Genomic DNA, 17,435 nt, shown 5'->3' on the forward strand with positions numbered 1-17,435 from the left:
AGGCAGCCTTGTTTAGGGAAGTTTTAAATATCTGGTGTTTTATTGTATTTTTAATATTTTGTTGGAAGCCGCCCAGAGTGGCTGGGGTATAAATAAATTATTATTATTATTATTGGAAAGTAGGCAGAATATTGGAAACTATTTCTAGTCAGGTGTAGATCTCTTTGCATGTATGTATGTGGAGGGGGATGTTTGTGGTTTGCATTGTCATAAACTGGATGTACAATAACTATGCTACATTGCTTCCCACTAACTATGCACTGTGAGTCCTGCATTCAAATGCCAACTCATAGCTTCAAAGATCCTTTGTATGAAGGGGTGGGGGGTAGGGAAATTGGGCTGGTTGGGGTCAATGAGAGTTGTAGCCCAAAACAATGCAGGGTACCAGGTTGATGAAGGGTGGTACTGATAGGCATAGGGGTATGTTTATGTGTGTGTCTGGTAAGAAAAAGAAAAAAAAGTACATGTATTTTGCGTGCCACAGTTAGTTCACTGTTGCAACACCTCTAAGTGCACAGAGAGAAGCAGCAGGTTCAGACTAGTAAAACAGAAGAAGCAAAAAGCTTTTATGCCTATTAAGTGGGTGAATTCACAAACAACTCTGCAAGTTGCCAGCGGGAGATTGCTAATTGCTTGTATAATCACCCTTTTTAGCACATGCAAATTCATGACTATTTGCGGCAGAAGAGTAGCCCACAAAGCCATGAGCACAAAGCCAAGAAGCAGCGGGAGGTCGGCAGCCCCACTGCCATGTTATACAACTAGGAAATTAGGCGACGTTGTAGTGTGTGTATATATATTTATATATATATGGGTATATACACATGAAACTATATTTAGCTGGTTGAGCTGGCCTGCTCTAGGGGCTTGCCCGTTCTAATCAGCTAAACACACATAGGCGGGAGGGGAAAGTCAGGCTACCGAAAGTTTAAAGTCCAGTTCTAGAGAGAGGCAGGCAGGAAACTCTAAGAAGGCTCAGAGAAAGAGAACGGCATGTTCAGGACTTGTGCACTTGGATTTGGCAACTACAGAAGCACCAGGGGAGTGAAACAACGGCCTGAAGGAGAGGAGGAAACAGACCAGTTTCAATATGCAAACAAGTTCCTGGATTGCATCTCTTTGTCACACTACAGCGTGACCAGAAGAAGAAGAGAAGAAGAGTTTGGATTTGATATCCCGCTTTATCACTACCCTAAGGAGTCTCAAAGCAGCTAACAATCTCCTTTCCCTTCCTCCCCCACAACAAACACTCTGTGAGGTGAGTGGGGCTGAGAGACTTCAAAGAAGTGTGACTAGCCCAAGGTCACCCAGCAGCTGCATGTGGAGGAGCGGAGACGTGAACCCGGTTCACCAGATTACGAGTCTACCACTCTTAACCACTACACCACACTGGCTCCCTGACCAAAAACCTGAATGCCGGTCAGATCTACGGTTGATTCGAGAGCTGCATTAACATTCTATGAGCTGTCCTGCAGGCTAACGGTACACACATTCTCTGAGTGTTGATCCTTATGTCACCAAAACACCATAATCAACAGACAAGAGGAAGGTACCAGCAGAGTGCATGGGTGAGGAATCCCAAGGTTGGCAAAAAGCAAAACCCTTGGGGTTTTTTTGCGGGGGGACCCCTTAGGTAGGAAATTGCAGAAGAGCTAAATGAAGACATGCTCCGTGGCCACAAAACACTGGATAGTTCAAATACATAGACCCTCCAAGTGTCCCTATTTTCCAGGGACAGTCCTGGATTTTACAGAAGCCACCCTAGTTTCTGATTAGACCCCAGAATGTCCCACTTTTCCTTAGGAGGTCCTTATTTTCATCGGAGAAATGTTGGAGGGTGTGGAGTTATGCAACCCCTGAGCCAAGGAGATATACAACCTTTTGAAGGCAGCCCTGTATAGGAAATATATATATATATATATATATATATATATATATATATATATATAAAATGTTTTATTATATTTTTGTATATATTGGAAGCCACTGGGTTGGGGCAACCCAGCCAGGTAATAATAGTAATAGTAATAATAATAATAATAATAATAATAATAATAATAATAATAGCAGCAACGTCCCTCTTTTCATCAGAGAAATGTTGGAGGGTATGTAACATTTCTGCTTTTATCTGTGAAAAAATGGAAGGTAAGTTAGTGGTGCTCAGAGCCTGTGATTGCTGCATGCAAGCCATGAATCTAAAGGACATTTAAAACACACCCCAAGGATTCTTTGAGTTATCAAATGTTCAGTGTGTTTGCAGCCAAGGGCTGGGGGACCTTTGACTCTGCAGATGCCATCGATCTACAGCTCCTCTCATCCCTGACCACTGGCCATGCTGAATACAGCTGATAACAGTTCCCCAGCCCTGGCTTAAGCCTTGCAATATGAGCTTTCAAGGGATTCGGTAATCTGAGACAGCAGCTACCATGTCATTATTCATCCACAGCAACGGAGAGTTTAAAATGGCTTTTCAAACTGTCAGGTTGGACCGCAGCACTGCCAAAGTCTTTAAAATGGCAGTGCTCAAGTTACAGATAGAACCACTTGACTTCTCTTGGCTTCATTTAGCACATCAAGTGGCAGAAAGTGTGCTTGGTCCAGCACAGAGGTTGGTGGGTGTGGAGTTTGATAGATTGCTGTAGAAAGTGGGGGACAGGAAGTGGTGAAAGGGCATCAATCACGTCCAGCTTGGATCATTCCTCCCAGAAGAGTGAAGAAGCCCAAAGTCTAACGGCTCCTATTATGGTCCATGGTGGTTATGTAACTGTTGCTGGTCCTTCAAGCCGTTCTTTTGAGTTTCCTTCATGTCAGCCTCAAGGGAGCACAGCGGTGGGAGAGGCAGAGGAAGAAAATGAGCTACTTAACTCAAACCACCCATTTGGTTGAAAAGTCAATACGTCTGTTTGGAAGAGGTATCAGGGGAACCCAATTTAGGGTGCAGTTGTGCACCAACAGCACCAGTGAAACCAGGACTCTGAGTCGTGAACCACTGGAACTTTAGTATGCGCCTTCAGTTGCAATCCTGTACCACACACACATTTACTTGGAGTAAATCCAATTGAACTCACCAAGACTTCTGAGTAGACATGTGTAGGATTGAGCTGTTCTGTCATTTAATGCCCAAACAGACAAACCCCAAAAACCTGATTATAAAAGAAGTGAGATGTACTGGAAATGATGGAAGTGACTGATGTTGTGACAAATATCAGTGACGGTTATAGATGGCAGGCAGCCTGAAATAATCCCAGAGAGGAAAACATACAGCAGCAGCACAGTCTCATGTCTAATCAGAAGTAATCCCCGTTAAGTTCAATGGAACTTACTCCCAGGTAAGTGAGTTCAGGATTTCAGCCAAGACGGCTTTGGCTTGCATCCAATGTTAGCACAGATCCACCGAAATCCAATGTAGCACAGATCCACTGAGATTAAACGATATTTTTTAAATTTGATCCATTCAGTTCAATGGGTCCACTCTGAGTATACAGCCCTTTGATTCCAGAGGCTGAATTGATGACTCCTTACACAGCCCCAAGACTTACTGCTTTTCATGCTACATCCTGGGCTGTTGCTTATTTATTTATTTGCATTTAAAACTTTAAATGATTGCTATTCTTGTACTGTTTTCAATACTGAAATGCTTCGAATTTTATTATTGTAAGTCGTCTGGTGGGCTTGTGTAAAAGAGAGAGAATCATAGAATTGTAGAGTTGGAAGGGACCATGAGGATCATCTAGTCCAACCCCTTGCAATGCATAAATATTTTGCCCAATGTGGGGATCAAACCCCCAACCCTGGGATTAAGAGTCTCATGCTCTACTGACTGTCAGGCTTTGGGGAATTGGCTTCCTCCCCCATGGCCGTAAATGAGCCAATCAACAAAAGGAAATTCTTACAAGTTTGTTTCTTTAATAAACACAGCGAAGGACAAAAGAAAGCATCTAACCAGAATGGCGGTGCTCCTAATTAAGGTCTCTCCCCTCTCCATCCCTATTAATCCACATTGCTCCCACATTTTGTAATCTGAGCTTGTACCCTCTGTGCTTTCTGTTCTGACACTTTCTGAGCTCTCCGGGACTTTGGGGAAGGGGATGGATATACTATCCAGAGACTGTGAATCTGTTAACTCTCTCTCTCTCCCAGTGCTTCTTCTCCAACTGTTCCCCATTCAGTATCCCCCAGCTTCTGCCTTCTGAACTATGCCCCTCTGCAAAACATTGTTCCAAATTTATACTGTCCTCCTGCTCCTGGGAAGATCCAGGATCAGGGGGAGGGAGTGGCTCCCACCCTTATTCCTCAGTGCAGCCCTCCTCTGGGGTAGCACACTGACTGAGCTACCCCAGTTATGTATAAGTATAAGTAATAAAGTAATAAATGTATGTATAAGTAATAAAGAATAACTGAGTGCCCATACGCATTTGTAGAAAGATATTTCCTACCTTCAATAGCAAATGGTTTCCCCACTGTTAAAAGTTTGCAGTCAGCATCTATTGATACTTCATAATCCAGGAGCGCTTTGTCCATGATGAAGGCATCTAGTTTCTCTGGATCATGCCTGTAAGTCAAAGCATAAAACCACCACCACCGAGAAAAATCACTTGATAAGGAACAAGAAGCTATTCCGCTGTACTCATCTGCAGAGGCCTTATTGTTTCTGGATGGAAATTCTGGATCTATTTTAGCTAATCCTCAGGAAGCCTTTAACATAAACACTGTACAAAATCAAACAAAAATCTAATTTATAAGTCAATAAACACAAGTGCTTGATGCTGATGTCAGAACACATAGTAGTCAATCGATTTATTTATCTAATTTTTTGGTGTGTGCTTTTTAAAAAACACACCTCTACGAATTGAAACTAAGTTGGTTTATAAATGCTTTAAAATGCATTTTATCTAAAATATAATTAAAAATAACCAGAGATTATTTTAAAGGAAATGGGTAATATTTTTTAAAAAACAATTAAAGGTTGTCTGGAAGGATTCCCTAAATAAAAATGATTTGATGGGTCCAGAAGGCTAAAAATATATTGGCCACAACACACCTGTAGTTAAGAATTTCAGTGGGAAATATTTAAAGGCATGTATAATTCATTACAATTGATGGAGCTTTCAAGCACTTAACTTTGACTTTGAGTTCATAGAGCATTGTACAGACTTCTCTGGTGGCTTAGCTTTGATGGTTTTTAGTAATCTCTGCCAATTTACACAGGCTAAGCATCTAGGTGGAACTGAGCCAAACAGTGGCAATTAAGTCAATCTATAGGAAACCTACCAGATCCCAAAGGTCCACCTCGAGATACAGTATCTTTATGTGAAATTGCAATGTGCACTTACTTCAGGTATTCCACTCCATCGGGAGTTGCAGGCACATTGAATCTTTTCATGTACTCGTGCATGTCTGGAAAGCTTTGCTTGAAATAATCTTCCGCGCTGCTTTCTCGCACAGTTCCAAAGCGAAACCCTTGTGAAGGGTGGTGCAGCTAAGGAAAAACGCGGAAACATTTTTTTTTCAAAAAAGACGAACGAATATGTATTATGATTTCTGTGTCCAGGGCAGCTGTCTACCAGCTCTATCTGGTATGCAGGCTGAGACCTTTCCGCGGACTGTTTTGCCAGAGTGGTGCATGCTCTGCTTATCTCTCGCTTGGACTACTGCAATGCCCTCTATGTGGGGCTACCTTTGAAGGTGACCCAGAAACTGCAACTAATCCAGAATGCAGCAGCTAGACTGGTGACTGGGAGCGGCCACCGAAACCACATAAAACCAGTCTTGAAAGACTTACTTTGGCTCCCAGTACGTTTCTGAGCACAATTCAAAGTGTTGGTGCTGACCTTTAAAGCCCCTAAACGGCCTCAGCCCAGTATACCTGAAGGAGCGTCTCCACCCCCATCATTCTGCCAAGACACTGAGGTCCAGCTTTGAGGGCCTTCTGCCGGTTCCCTCACTGTGAGATGTGATGTTACAGGGAAACGGGCAGAGGGCCTTCTTGGTAGTGGCACCCGCCTTGTAGAACACCCTCCCATCAGGGAGTATAATAAATTGTTGTTGTTGTTGTTGTTGTTGTTGTTTCATTCATGGGTGAGGAACCTCTGGCCTTTATTATGCTGTTGGACACCAACTCCCACCAGCCTTAGCTAGTGTGTCTAACCATCAGGCATGATGGGTCCTGTAGTCATAGAATCATAGAATCATATAATAGAATCATATAATTGTAAAGTTGAATGGGACCATGAGGGTCATCTTGTCCAACCCCCTGCAATGCATGAAACACATGCCAAACGTGGGGTGCAAACCCATAACTCTGCAATTAAGAGTCTCATGCTCTACTTACTGCGCTATGTACTTGGCCCATAAACATCTGTAGGGACCCCAGGTAACTCAACATCATTTAGTTCCTCTAGCTTCTCAGGCCTTTGAGCATCTCAGCCATATTAACAGCTGAAGATCACAACTTCTGTGCTTAGGGGGTTAAGTGCTTAGAGCCTTCAGATGTCTGTGATAACTGTCTGAGTTGTGTGATGGACTGCACAGTCACTGTGGGATCATTCTCCTGATCTAGGATTCCAACATCCTCCCAATTAAGAGAACTGTATGCTTACACTTTGCTTTCCGTTCTCTTCTTTCTACATTTTATTTATTTATTAAATTTATTTCTTGCCCTTCTTTCCCAAAAGAGCCCAGGACTCTAAATGATAAAACAACGGAAGTATCTAAAAACAATTTCATTACAGATGCAGGCTGTTTTGCGGAGTTTTTTTTTTTAAATCAACCTTGGAGGTAAGCCTGGAGGCAGGCAGGCGCTTTGAAAGCTCAGTCAATACTCAGGACTTAGCTATACAGATGCAAATAAAATGCTATGTGTTGTAAGGTGCATTATACAAATGTGACACTAGATGGTGATGGTGAGCTATGGAAAAAAATTCAATATATTTTTCAAAACTTTTTTTTAAAGCATTTTCACAGCATTTTTAAAATATGTGTCTAGATTCTACCTCAGAGTCTACCTCAGAGCCAGATCAGAGTCAGCTTCTTTTATAGGAACAGCTGCAAACTTTGGGTGTCACCTGTCCTCTGTTCAGCAGGTAGCTGCAATACCATTCTCTGTCCATCTATGGCGGCGGCGCTAAAGTACAGCAGAGACCAGATGCGCTATCATTTGGCAAGTTTATACTGTGGCACAGACTATAAAGTATCTGAATGACAAAACACCAGTTGCAAAGAATAAAGTATTCTTTTAAATCTATATTACACCTAATTTGCCTGTAGTTAACAAGAGAAAGCCATGGTTTTTTAGAATGTTAAGTATCCAACCTCATTATCCTCTCATATAGTTCAACCAATTTTCAGATTTTAGATACAGAATGTGCCAATATATATGCACCCTAATATACTGCATTGTTATATGTCATTTTCCCTAATGTCTTCACTTTCCTGCACACTTTTCCCCTAATATATGCAATTTTGTGAGTAGGGTTTTGTTGGAGAATTGTATTGCAAAATTCAAAAAAGTGTGAATTTCAAAAGATAGCTGTGTTTTAGTTCGCATATTATTTCAGAAAGTGTGAATTTGATAGATTCCAAATGTCCTCTTTCCCCAAATTTTTAATTGAATTGCACATGAGAAATTCAAAACGGAATTGTGTGACTGCAAAATTTTGCAACAATATTCCATGTTTTTGAGTACTTTAGTCTTGATGGAATCTCTTGATAGTTTCCTCAAGCATAAAATATGAATCTCAGCTGTCAAATGCTACAGACCATTGCATATTAACTACCAAATACCATTTCAGGCCAACTACCAAATTCAAGAAGATATGAAATACCGTTGCAGTCCAACATATTAATGCTTCAGTTGCAACACATGAAAAAAAAATTTTTTATGTCAAACTACTGAATGCAATGATCAAATATTGTAATAAAATATCAAACAGGGAAATTCAATACTTTCATATTTCAGGTACAAGTATCACTTGTTCAGCAAATGTTCAGCAAACATTTGAATATTCAGAGAATATGGTGAACTTCCAATATAAACACTTGCAGAGGAGAATTGGAAGAATATGTTTTGCGAGCAAATTCATTTCCACAAGAACCCTTCTCTGTGGCCAAAGTCCGTCAGGGGAAATGGGACTGATTTTGGAGACCAGGCATACTTCACTACAGAGCTACTTCACATTATCTTATCTTTTTTCAATGTTTCTTTGATCATAAATAAGACAGGGAAAAGCTTGTGAGGAGAATGCTTAAGTCTCCTTCTCCTTAATGCTCGATGTAATTTAGTGCCATTTGGAAAATAGACCTGTGCCTTCATCAGGCTAGTTGTGGGCCTACTTCTCTCTTTTTACTATGCTTGCAGTCCTTATTACATCAAAACACTTCTGCCGCTCCTTAACTGAGTGAAGTGATTCCTGAGGGTCGGTTTAATCCGGCCCCTGTGGCAGTTTAATTCCCGGGGTAAAATCCTAAAAAAACCCTCAACAACTTCAATCCTAAAACAAAGCTCAACAACTTTGGTCGGCCCTTTGGTCAGCCCTCATGGCCCTTCACTTCATCAAATCTGGCCCTCTTTGAAAAAGGTTTGGACACCACTTGTGAGTCAAAGAGCTCACAACTGTATTGTGAACAAGAGTATTTGAAAACTGAATATGCATGCCTCTCTGTAGCATAGTTATTTCCCCTCTTTATCAGTTAAGGTATTTGTCAAATCAAGGTAGCAGAATTGCCCAGCAAACCTAAAGAGACTCAAATAATATTTCCAAGACATGCACACATGCCACATCTTGCTGACCCTCCTGCTGTTCTGTTCTGCTTGTCTGCCATGACCCCGATACACACCCTCCTATTTTCCAGGGACAGTCCCGGAATTACAGAAGGCGTCCCAGTGTCTGGTTTGATCCCAGAATGTCCCAGTTTCCCCTTCTTCCTCCCCTCCATGTCTCAGAGAACCACGAACAGTGGGGTATGTGGAGATGCAAAAATGGAGTCCTGTTTATATTGAAAATAAAATTCCTGCACTAAATGAAGGAAATGGTGAAGCTGGCATACGAAGCCTTCCCTATAATTTTGAAGGAAAATGTCACCAAGACACCTTAAATTCTTTAGCTGCAATGCTTCACCAGCCAGCCATTTTTTAAAAAGGAAATGTGTGAAGTGTTTATTCCTTTATTGTAAATGGAGCTTTACCCTGCAAGCCTTTATATGTCTACTCAGAAGTAAGTCACTGTATTGAATGGTGCTTACTCCCAGGTAACTGGGTAAAGGCTGTGAAGTCTTACACTGCTATCCTAAGCATTTTTATACAGAACTAAGTCCCACCGAGTTCATTCTCTCAGTTTCTTCTTCTTCTTCTTCTTCTTCTTCTTCTTCTTCTTCTTCTTCTTCTTCTTCTTCTTCTTCTTCTTCTTCTCCTCCTCCTCCTCCTCCTCCTCCTCCTCTTCCTCCTCCTCCTCCTCCTCCCTACTACTATTACTATTATACCTTTTCCCCTGGCAGGGGCCCAAAGCAGCTTACAGCCAAATTTTTATTTCATTGTATTTATTTATGTATGTAAGGTGTTGTACATGATCCCTTCCCTCACACAACCATCTTCCTTCACAACAATCCTGTGAAGTAGGATTGGCAGAGATCTTGTAATTGGCTCAAGGTGACAGATTTCTATGTGTACAGTACGTCTATGTGTCTGGCAAGATCTAACACAGGAGAAGCTTCCTGATGTAGAATAGAAACGCCTCTCTTCTTTTTATTGGAGAAATGTTGGAGCGTATGATCTAAAGGCAGCTCTGCAGCTTTAGATAACAGAAATGCATCCCAGAAATTAGCTATTTCCCCATTTAATTTGCAGTTGAGCCAAACAGAAAGTTGAATAATTGCCCCATAAATGCAGCAGGGGGGCAATGTTTTATTGGGGGGACGTACAGTGCACTCTCTCACGCACTTGGCAAAGGCTGCTTTCATTGCAGTCATGTGCTCACTGATTCACTCTGATTAAATCTCTCTGAACTAAAAGGCTGCAGATTCATCTCCAGCTCTGTGACACAGCCGGTCTTGCAAAAATGCAGATAGGGTGCCCAAGGCTGCTGTAAAAGTCAGCGACATTAGCACGCACGGCTGTCAGGAGTGGAGGCCTGGGCTAGTCCAGAAATCACTTTTCCTAGCATCTGTAGCAGAGCTCTTTCCAAGCAGTAATCCAAATGGGTCCTTACTTTAAAATTTGATCTTGTTTTTGCCTCAGGGGTTTCTGAGGTCCGGTTCTTAACAGCTTTGTTGTTGCCACCTGGAATGCCATTGCACGAGGAAAGATATATGTGACAGTTTTACCACACCACTGCACCTGATGCTGTAAAAAAAATATTGTTACTGCTGTGTGGGATGATACAGAATTTTGGGAATGACATGTAGCCAGAGAGGCTCATGGGACGCCCATACAGATGTGGTGATTTTCATCACTCCAAGGCTATCTCTTGCAACCAAAAAGGCTCCTTCTCAAAAGAAAGGTTTACAACGTGTGATGCTGCTTCCACAGGGCTGTCAGGAAATTGGCTCTTGACTATGAGGGCAATTGGAAATGGGAATGATGGGCAGTGACTCTGAAAGACAAGGACTTACCCTCCCAAAATGGCTGAGCACCCTGCCCCCCCCCCCCAAGCTAAGCATGGTATTGAAAAAAAGAGTGCTGTTGTAGTCAAGGCTAATTCACAATGTACATTATAATATATGGTTGTCATATTTCTAGAAGTAAAATACAGGACACAAAGCTTTTTTTGGGGGGGAGCATGGAACTCAAAGTTGTTAAGCATTTTGGGGGAAGAGCTTTGTCAAAGAGTAAGTAGCTCAGAGCAGCTGAACTCAAGCCTTTTTCAGGGTGTGAGGAGGCGAAGGAAAATAATCCTTTTTGAAATCCTGGAGGGCAGCTGCAGCACCAGAGCTGGATTTAGGTTTGATGAGGCCCTAAGCTACTGAAGGTGATGGGGCCCTTTATATGTTCTTTGTCAACAACAAATTGTCGCTTTTTGTGTGTTGAATATATGCTATATGGTAATTTATGGACCTAATAGGTATCTGAAGCCATTTGCACATGCAGAATGTAGGCACTCTATATATAGAAATGAGCAAAGCCCTGATATTCTAGGGAGCAGGCTAGCAGGCGGGGCCCATTACTTACATCATAGGAGCCTACACAACACAAAACACTGTTGCTGTATGTAAGATTTATTTCATTTGTTTTTCATCTTATATTTGGGAAATGTACATCCAGGTTTTTTCCTTTTTTGCCCCCCGCCCAAGAGAGTGGGGCCCTAAGCTATAGCTTATTTAGCTTATACATAAATCTGGCACTGGTACAGGACAGTGTAGCTCATGGGTAGGCAAACTAAGGCTCGGGGGCTGGTTCCGGCCCAGTCGCCTTCTCAATCCGGCCTGTGAACAGTCCGGGAATCAGCGTGTTTTTACATGAGTAGAATGTGTGCTTTTATTTAAAATGCATCTCTGGGTTATTTGTGGGGCATAGGAATCTGTTCCCCAAAATATAGTCCGGGCCCCCACAAGATCTGAGGGACAGTGGACTGACCCCCTGCTGAAAAAGTTTGCTGACCCCTGCTGTAGCTGGTCCTCGACTCGGTGCAAGGCAGCTTCCAATGTTCCCTGTCCTTAAGCAGCAGGTCCTGAAGTCTGAGGCTCATCGCTGTAGGATTTGTTGATCCAAAGAGCTCCTAGTGCCCTCCTAATCCTTCTTGACAGTTCCTGAATGTACATCATCATCAGCTGTCAGATTACATATCTACATAGAGAATGGCAGGAGATGACAAAGAGCAATTTCACTTCTTATATTTTAGGGCCAAATTAGACGAGGGGTGAAAATGCATGTATAGTGGTACCTCGGGTTAAGAACTTAATTCGTTCCGGAGGTCCGTTCTTAACCTGAAACTGTTCTTTATTATTATTTTTTATTAGGAATTTAAACAGAACATATTATCTTAAAACATATCATCCTTAATCCCCCCTATTTCCCCCCTCCCTCCCATAAAACAACCCACCCTCCCTGCCCACCCCCGACTTCCCTCAGTTCCAGTCTCTGGTTTCTCTATAAACACTTACAAACTTTTTATTGATAATAACCAATTAGACTAATTAAGGATTTATACAATTTTGTAACATGCAGAGAATAACCTGAAACTGTTCTTAACCTGAAGCACCACTTTAGCTAACGGGGCCTCCCACTGCTGCCGTGCCGCCGCCGCCCGATTTCTGTTCTCATCCTGAAGCAAAGTTCTTAACCCGAGGTACTATTTCTGGGTTCGTGGAGTCTGTAACCTGAAGCGCCTGTAACCCGAGGTACCACTGTAGTAGGGGTATGTGTTAGATGCTATTTATTGAAGGGTTTCTTTTTGGGGTGGGGTGGTAGAATGGCTAACGATCCAGATTGGTGGAGGAGGATTTAGCCCTGTCCTCCCTTGCTGCAGTTGGTTAGAGCTTGGTGCTGATGACGCCAAGGTTGCAAGTTAGATCCCCGTATGGGACAGTTGCATATTCCTGCATTGCAAGGGGTTGGACTAGATGATCCTCAGGGTCCCTTCCAATTCTATGATTCTATGAAGCTGCTTGTTTGCATAGGGAGCAAATCCCCCACTAGGGCCAATGATGGATTTCCCCAAAAGCAAATCCCAGCTTGAGAGGTGGAATTTTCTTCAGGAGCAGAGTTAGAGATAAGTCTCCCCCACCTCTCTAGGAACTCCATCATTATCAGCTACCACCCTTGCAATGATGCCATTTGCATTAAAAATATAAAATAAAAAACTGTATGTGGTTTGACCGGCAGAAAAATCTGTTTTTGGATCCCGTTCTATCATACCAATGTATGAGTTATATACCAGTGATTTCTTCACTGAAAATTAAGTGGTCTGCCTGTAGCCATCACTGACCTTAGACAGTGGAAGTCGCTATGCTTGACATACTGGTCTTGCAGTAGTGGGATTTGCAACTGGCTCATCAGATGCAAAAGATCTAACCTGATTAAAGTAGGACTCTGTTATTGCCGTTTTGCAATGCTGGCAATTTGCTGCTAATGTAATAAGGTTTTTGATTCTGGAAGCAGTTACCTATCTTCTAAAAAACCCTACACAAAACCCCCCCAACTCCCTTTCAAAACAACAGTGACGGCTAATGGGTCTTACTTGGTGCTCCTTCCCTTTTTAATTCTTCAGAGTGCAAACGTAAAGCCCATTTACCATGCTTCAGTGCTTTTGATCTTTATCTGAATTTAGATTGCTTTTTTTGCTGCTACTGTTCTAGTTCACACACAGTTTAATTGCCAGGAGATTCCATTTTTAGAAACACATAGAGAAGGGTGGGAGAAATGTCAGGGGGCTAGGCTGGTGACTGCCTGATCCCAATCTACATCTGGAAGCCCTCCCATACAGGGTCCCCAAGGCATGTGACCTATGCTGGAACAGATGTGAGGAACCATTGGTCCTCCATATGCTGCGAACTACAACTCCCATCAGCCCTAGCAATCATGGCCAATGGCCAGGGATGATGGGAGTTGGAGTTCAGCAACATCTGGAAGCCCACCAATTTCTCACTCTTGTTCTCTGACTTGATCCATTGAAATGACTAACTTAGGTCTATTCATTTCATTGGGTTTTAGTCTGGGGAAAAGCTAATAGAATACAACCCTTTCTATCACTTTCTCTTCTAATCTGTCCCTCACTATCTTGAAAGGATGAAGAGCCATCATAAAATACAAACACTATATTATAAAATACAGTACGTAGCCAATCATGTACTGAATTTCATGCACTCCTGATTGCTCATTATATTCAACTGTTTCTTTTAAATTATCACCACTATCATCATTAGTCTTCTGAGTTTAAGAGCCCAGTATCAGGGCAGACTTGGGTGATACCAGTGAGGACAAAAATTTGGCGCCCCCTAAATATTTCCTATTTTCATGCTCGCCTCCCCTTTGCCATCCATTCTGCACATTTTCTCAAGTGCACTATGTCATAGTTGTGGCAACTCAATTTCCTCTCTGACTTGGGCCTAACTTTGAGTAAGGTAAAGGTAAAGGGACCCCTGACCATTAGGTCCAGTCACGGACGACTCTGGGGTTGTGGCGCTCATCTCGCTTTACTGGCCGAGGGAGCTGGCGTACAGTCATGTGGCCAGCATGACTAAGCTGCTTCTGGCGAACCAGAGCAACGCACGGAAACGCTGTTTACCTTCCCACCGAAGCAGTACCTATTTATCTTCTTGCACTTCGTGCTTTTGAACTGCTAGGTTGGCAGGAGCAGGGACTGAGCAATGAGAGCTGACCCATTGCGAGGATTCGAACCGCCGACCTCCTGATCGGCAAGCCCTAGGCTCTGTGGTTTAACCCACAGTGCCACCTGCATCCCAACTTTGAGTAGGTACCCGTATAAATACAGGTATCATCATCATCATCATGCACCCCCTCGGCTTGGCTCTCTGTGTGGGGGAACCACCCTCACTGCCAAAAATCGGGCACTGTTAGCATTGCAGGGTAGCAAATTCTCACCTCCCATATAGCCATTGGTGTTGTTGCATGGAATGAACAAGCTTTACAAATTTTGCTTGGTCATTACTTAATGTATTGCCGGAAAACCACAGAGGAATGTATATACTGTTACTTACATGGATGAAGACCTTCATTTCCCCCCCAGAGCTACAATTGCTTAGAATGATCAAATAATCAAACCCTCTTCACAGGAAAATCTGAGAATGGTTGCTCTCTGCAGAGGATAGGAGTTTCCTAAGAGCTCTTAGCTCCCTTAACAGACTAAAGCTCCCAGGATTCTTTGGCGGCAGCCATGACGGTTTAAAGTGGTCTCATAGCGCTTTCAGTGTGTGATGTGATTTGGGCCTTGGACTGAGGAGACATGGGTTCAAATCCCCACCTGCCTATGGAGCTGAACACAAGGCGTTGGGCTAGTCTCTCACCTCACAGGGAGGATGCGGGTAGCATTGTAGTCTAAACCACTGAGCCTCTTGGGCTTGCCAATTGGAAGGTTTGAATCCCCGCAACTGGGCGAGCTCCCGTTGCTCTGTCCCAGCTCCTGCCAACCTAGCAGTTCGAAAGCACCCCAGTGCAAGTAGATAAATAGGTACCACTGTGGTGGGAAGGTAAACGGCGTTTCCGTGTGCTCTGATTTCTGGTGTCCTGTTGCGCTGGAAGTGGTTTAGTCCTGCTGGCCACATGACCCAGAAAGCTGTCTCTGTCCCTCAGCCTAAAAAGCAAGATGAGCGCTGCAACCCCATAGTCGCCTTTGACTGGACTTAACCGCCCAGGGGTCATTTACCTTACAGGCCTATTGCAAAATGACTGTACATTGCTCTAAGCTCCTTGGAGGAAGAGCAAATGGGTTTAATTTTTTTTAATAAATAACATGTACTTTAAATGTCTGGCAGGAAGAAATGAACAGGAGCTTTTATCCTGCATGGAGAAGGAGTGAGGAGCAAACTCCACCTGTTGATGTCTGCCTCCTTGGCATTTGTTAAAGAGATGGGGGACTTGTTTCATTTCAAACACCCTTTAAGACTCTTAGCCCCTGTGGTGGTGTGACTGATGAGTTCTTCAGCTACCATAGCATGCCTTCTTATTGTGCATTTTGATAGGGAGACAGACAGTTATGTTTCCATCTGACCCTGCTTATTTCTTGGAGGCACCAATGTACCCTGGCAATGGTGACTTTGGATGGGAAAGTTCTTAATCTCCTTTTTTTTTCGGGGCAGAAAGTCTGTTTAATATTTCAGCGCAGACTGCCGACTCGCTTGAGAGCTCGCAGGGGATTTTATTTCTGTGTCAAACCTGCCATCTGCCAGCCCCAAATCATACTTGTCTTCCACCACCTTGAAAAGGTTAGCATTTGTTAAAAAATTTTTTTAATGCTCCCCACTAAAACAGAAAAAGGATCCAAGAGGCAATTTGAGTGGGAGGAGACCATCAAGAAGAAAGCCTTGAGAAATGCAGTTTGATACTATTTGATCTGTTTGATTTTTTTGTCCTCATTCATACTACTGGTTTCAAAGTGAGGGCACAGTTAGAGTTTTTGTGGTGATATGCCCCACAGCTATTTTTAGATTTATTAGGTCTTTTTATTGTACATGTAAGAGTCAAATTAGATGCCAGCAGCCATTTGCCTTCCCCAGTCATTATAAAGTAGGGTGGAATAAGAACATAAGAAAAGTCTGCTGGATCAATTCCAGCTTCTTGTTCTCACATTGGCCATCAAGATGTTTTCTAGATTATACTGCAGCCTCTGCATGCTTAGTTGGTGGAAACCAGAAGGAGAGTCTTCTTTGCAGTGGCCCCCTTTTTGCAGAACTCCCTTCCTTAGGGCTCTTCCAGATACCATTTCTATTGGGCTGGTGGTTAAATGGTTGGTATTGCTGAGTAGGGACAGTGGGAGTAGGATGTCCCTATTGTCATCAGAGAAATGTTGGGTGGTATGCAGCTTGCAGAGGAAGAAGCAGCAGGACCCAGAAGGAGAGGATGTGGGGCAGATTTGGGTGTGCTGTGGACCACACCCAGCCCACAGCCAAGCAGTCCCCCCCTGTTTTAACTGGACCCACAACATAAACAGGGAGAATAAAGGAGAATAAATGTAAGGAGTGCATTTCTCCCATGTTTTCCTTTCACCTAATGAATAGATTCCACCCACTGCAGGAGCTAATTGTGCACAAAGGAGAGAGGAAGGATTTGTCATAGCCAATCAAGGAGAGGGCAATAGTCACCCAGAGGCTTTCCAGTTAATTAAACAATTCTGGTGGGGGGGGGGAGGGAGAGAAAGCCAATTAATTTGATAGGAACTGGTCTGGACTTCCCTTGAAAGTAGCTGCTGTTTTATCACTACATTTGCCAAGCTTCTAACCAATATTAATATCGTAAGCCATCTCACCGCTGTTCTCTTCAGCTAGAACAAAGAAACCCTGTTCTAGATTCTCGTCTGGGCTAGAAACGGAATGAAGAAAGGAGCAGTAGGCATTATGGGATGACATGCACAGAAGTAATTTCAAAGTGATCTAAGAACTGAGATGGCTTTTCTCCCAAAGAAAGGTAAATGCATGCATATTTCCAAACCGATGAGAAAAGGACAGAGCCAACTCTTGTTAACTGCAGTATCTCAAAACCAGAGGATGCTTGAAATTCATCCGTAAATTCAAGTATTACAATGGACCCTACATGGAAACCCGAGTCCTATGCATGCCCAGAAGAACATAGTGAGACACACTTGCAAGTAAGTGTGATTATTATTATTATTATTATTATTATTATTATTAATTATTTATTGAATTTATCTACTGCCCTATATCCGCAGGTCTCAGGACGGTTCACTGGATGTAGGATTTCACTGAACGTAGACAGAAATTTCATTTGAAACCTCCCTTCTAGAAACAAAACCCAGCTATTTTGTCGAAAC

The 17,435-nt window shown here is 42.8% G+C and overlaps 1 protein-coding gene across 1 annotated transcript in view; it reads right to left on the bottom strand.

The window, feature by feature from the left end:
• Window positions 1-17,435, bottom strand: part of GRIN3A (glutamate ionotropic receptor NMDA type subunit 3A) — a 105,574-nt gene that overhangs the window by 25,331 nt on the left and 62,808 nt on the right. The window contains 2 exon segments of the mRNA XM_080986699.1: window positions 4,437-4,552; window positions 5,334-5,479. Of these exon segments, the coding sequence (XP_080842825.1) occupies window positions 4,437-4,552; window positions 5,334-5,479 (262 nt within the window).

The sequence above is a fragment of the Podarcis pityusensis genome (genome assembly GCF_964106645.2).
Source record: "Podarcis pityusensis genome assembly, chromosome: 17".
NCBI lineage: Eukaryota > Metazoa > Chordata > Lepidosauria > Squamata > Lacertidae > Podarcis > Podarcis pityusensis.